Raw genomic sequence first — 1,964 nt, 5'->3', positions numbered from 1 at the left:
TCTGAATGAACTGAACGACCAAACTCTGGTGAAAGACATTCAGACTTACCTTAGCAAAGGAAGCCTCTCATCTGCTGATCTTTCACCTGCCCAGTTGCTTTGGTCTTTGTGTTGTTGACATCAGAGGAGGAGCTGGAGGAGTTTGAGCTTCAGAAATTCAAGAAATCAGATGAGTGTCTCATTAGATTATCAGCAGCCATCAAAACCTCCAAAAGAGCTCTGTAAGTTATTTCATATATTTTGTCATGTTTTGTTCTTAAAATTGCATTTATCTACATTGATACATAGCAGGTTTGGACACCCCTGATCTATAGTGATGATTAACCATATACCAATTATAAGTATATATCTATTTTAGGGTTAAATCATAACACATTTCCTTTAACTTTTTTTTTCTTTAAAAATTGCCGTCCTTTAGAATTAAAGGGCAATGCTATTTTATTAGATTCACATGGGATTTATGTTGACATTTCTCTTTTCAGCAAAACAAGCTGTTTAGTTAGCTGCAGAAGAAGCACATCATGTTATTATGAAACATATTGTTCCATAGTTATTTCTACTCTAATATGCAGTTCAGCTTCTTAAACTTCTGCTATAAAGGAGATATACTCTTACATAACATCAATGCATAAATTATTAACCTCCAAATTCTCCACCTCAAGACACTCATCAAGATAATAGAGCAGCACTTTTAAATGTATAACTCATTGCCATTAATGATATAAGCCTAAGTTTTATTCAAGCATGCTAGTTTTGTTTTATCTAGGAAATTTTAATCAATACAATTCTAATATATGTGCAGTATATTTACTGTTCATGTAAAAAAAAAAAAATTATATACATTTATTTTTTGTGTTTAACAAATGTATTACATGTATCTAACTCTGTGATTTGATATATTTCTCTTGTAGGCTAAATGATTGTGACTTAACAGACAAAAGCTGTCCAGCTCTGGCTACAGTTCTTGGATCAGATACCAATCTGAAAGAGCTGAACATGAACAATAATAATCTGCAGGATTCAGGAGTGAAGCTGCTCTGCACTGGACTGAAGAATATAAATTGCAAATTAGAGATACTGAGGTAAGTTTTGTGACAATCCCTAGTGTTTGGTTATAATTCAGATCCATCTGTTAACATGGACCTAGATAATTTGCTACAGAATACAGGATAACAAGGTTACATAGAAAGGTTTTTTTTTGTTTTTTATATAAATATATACTTGTTTTTTAGTATATAAATTATATACTAAATAAAAAGAAAACGGATAGAATAGAAAAAGAATAGAGCAAGCTAGTGTTAGAGGCCTTTTTTTTGCTTTGTGTTAATTGTATAATAAATAAAAAGAAAAGAGAAATAGAATACAAGCTAGTGTTTTTTAAAATTTATTTTAGGGCTGGGCAAGTTAAAGCATTATCACATTAACGCATTAAAGGGGTCATGTGACGTTGCTAAAAAGAACATTATTTTGTGTATTTGGTGTAATGCAATGTGTTTATGTTGTTTAAGGTTCAAAAAACACATTATTTTCCACATTAGTGTTTCTCCTCTATGCCCCGCCTTTCTGAAACGCGTCGATTTTTACAAAGCGCATCGGTCTGAAAAGCGAGGTGTGCTCTGATTGGCCAGCTATCCAGTGCATTGTGATTGGCTGAATACCTCAAGCGTGTGACGGAAATGTTACGCCCCTACCATACTGTGATGCCCTGTCCGGCCTGAGCGACGAGACAAAAACATTAAAACCCATCATAAACGAGGCATTAGACAAAACCAATAAAACCCATTACAAACTAAGCATTTGTTGCATCCAGTGGGGACATAATTACGGATTATAATGACTTATACTGTCTTTTTACACATTGTTTACATCACTGTATTTGTGATTGGAGAAACGACAAACAACAAACCTACTCTACACTACCCAAAACTCACGTTTGAATCATCAGTGGCAAATCCTTTAAATAT

General features: G+C 33.5%; 1 protein-coding gene across 1 annotated transcript; it reads left to right on the top strand.

The window, feature by feature from the left end:
- Nucleotides 1–94: 94 nt before the first annotated feature.
- LOC107755006 (ribonuclease inhibitor-like) lies at nt 95–1,121 on the top strand (the record flags this gene model as incomplete). Its single annotated transcript, XM_016571651.1, has 2 exons — nt 95–221; nt 912–1,121. Coding segments are annotated over 2 exons (302 nt in total), but the record flags the coding sequence as incomplete, so codon positions are not given.
- Nucleotides 1,122–1,964: the final 843 nt, after the last annotated feature.

This window comes from Sinocyclocheilus rhinocerous, unplaced genomic scaffold (genome assembly GCF_001515625.1).
Source record: "Sinocyclocheilus rhinocerous isolate Xijiao unplaced genomic scaffold, SAMN03320098_v1.1 scaffold4851, whole genome shotgun sequence".
In the NCBI taxonomy this organism is placed as follows: domain Eukaryota; kingdom Metazoa; phylum Chordata; class Actinopteri; order Cypriniformes; family Cyprinidae; genus Sinocyclocheilus; species Sinocyclocheilus rhinocerous.
The sequence above is the reverse complement of the archived record's forward strand: the minus strand, read 5'-3'. Positions and strand labels throughout refer to the sequence as shown.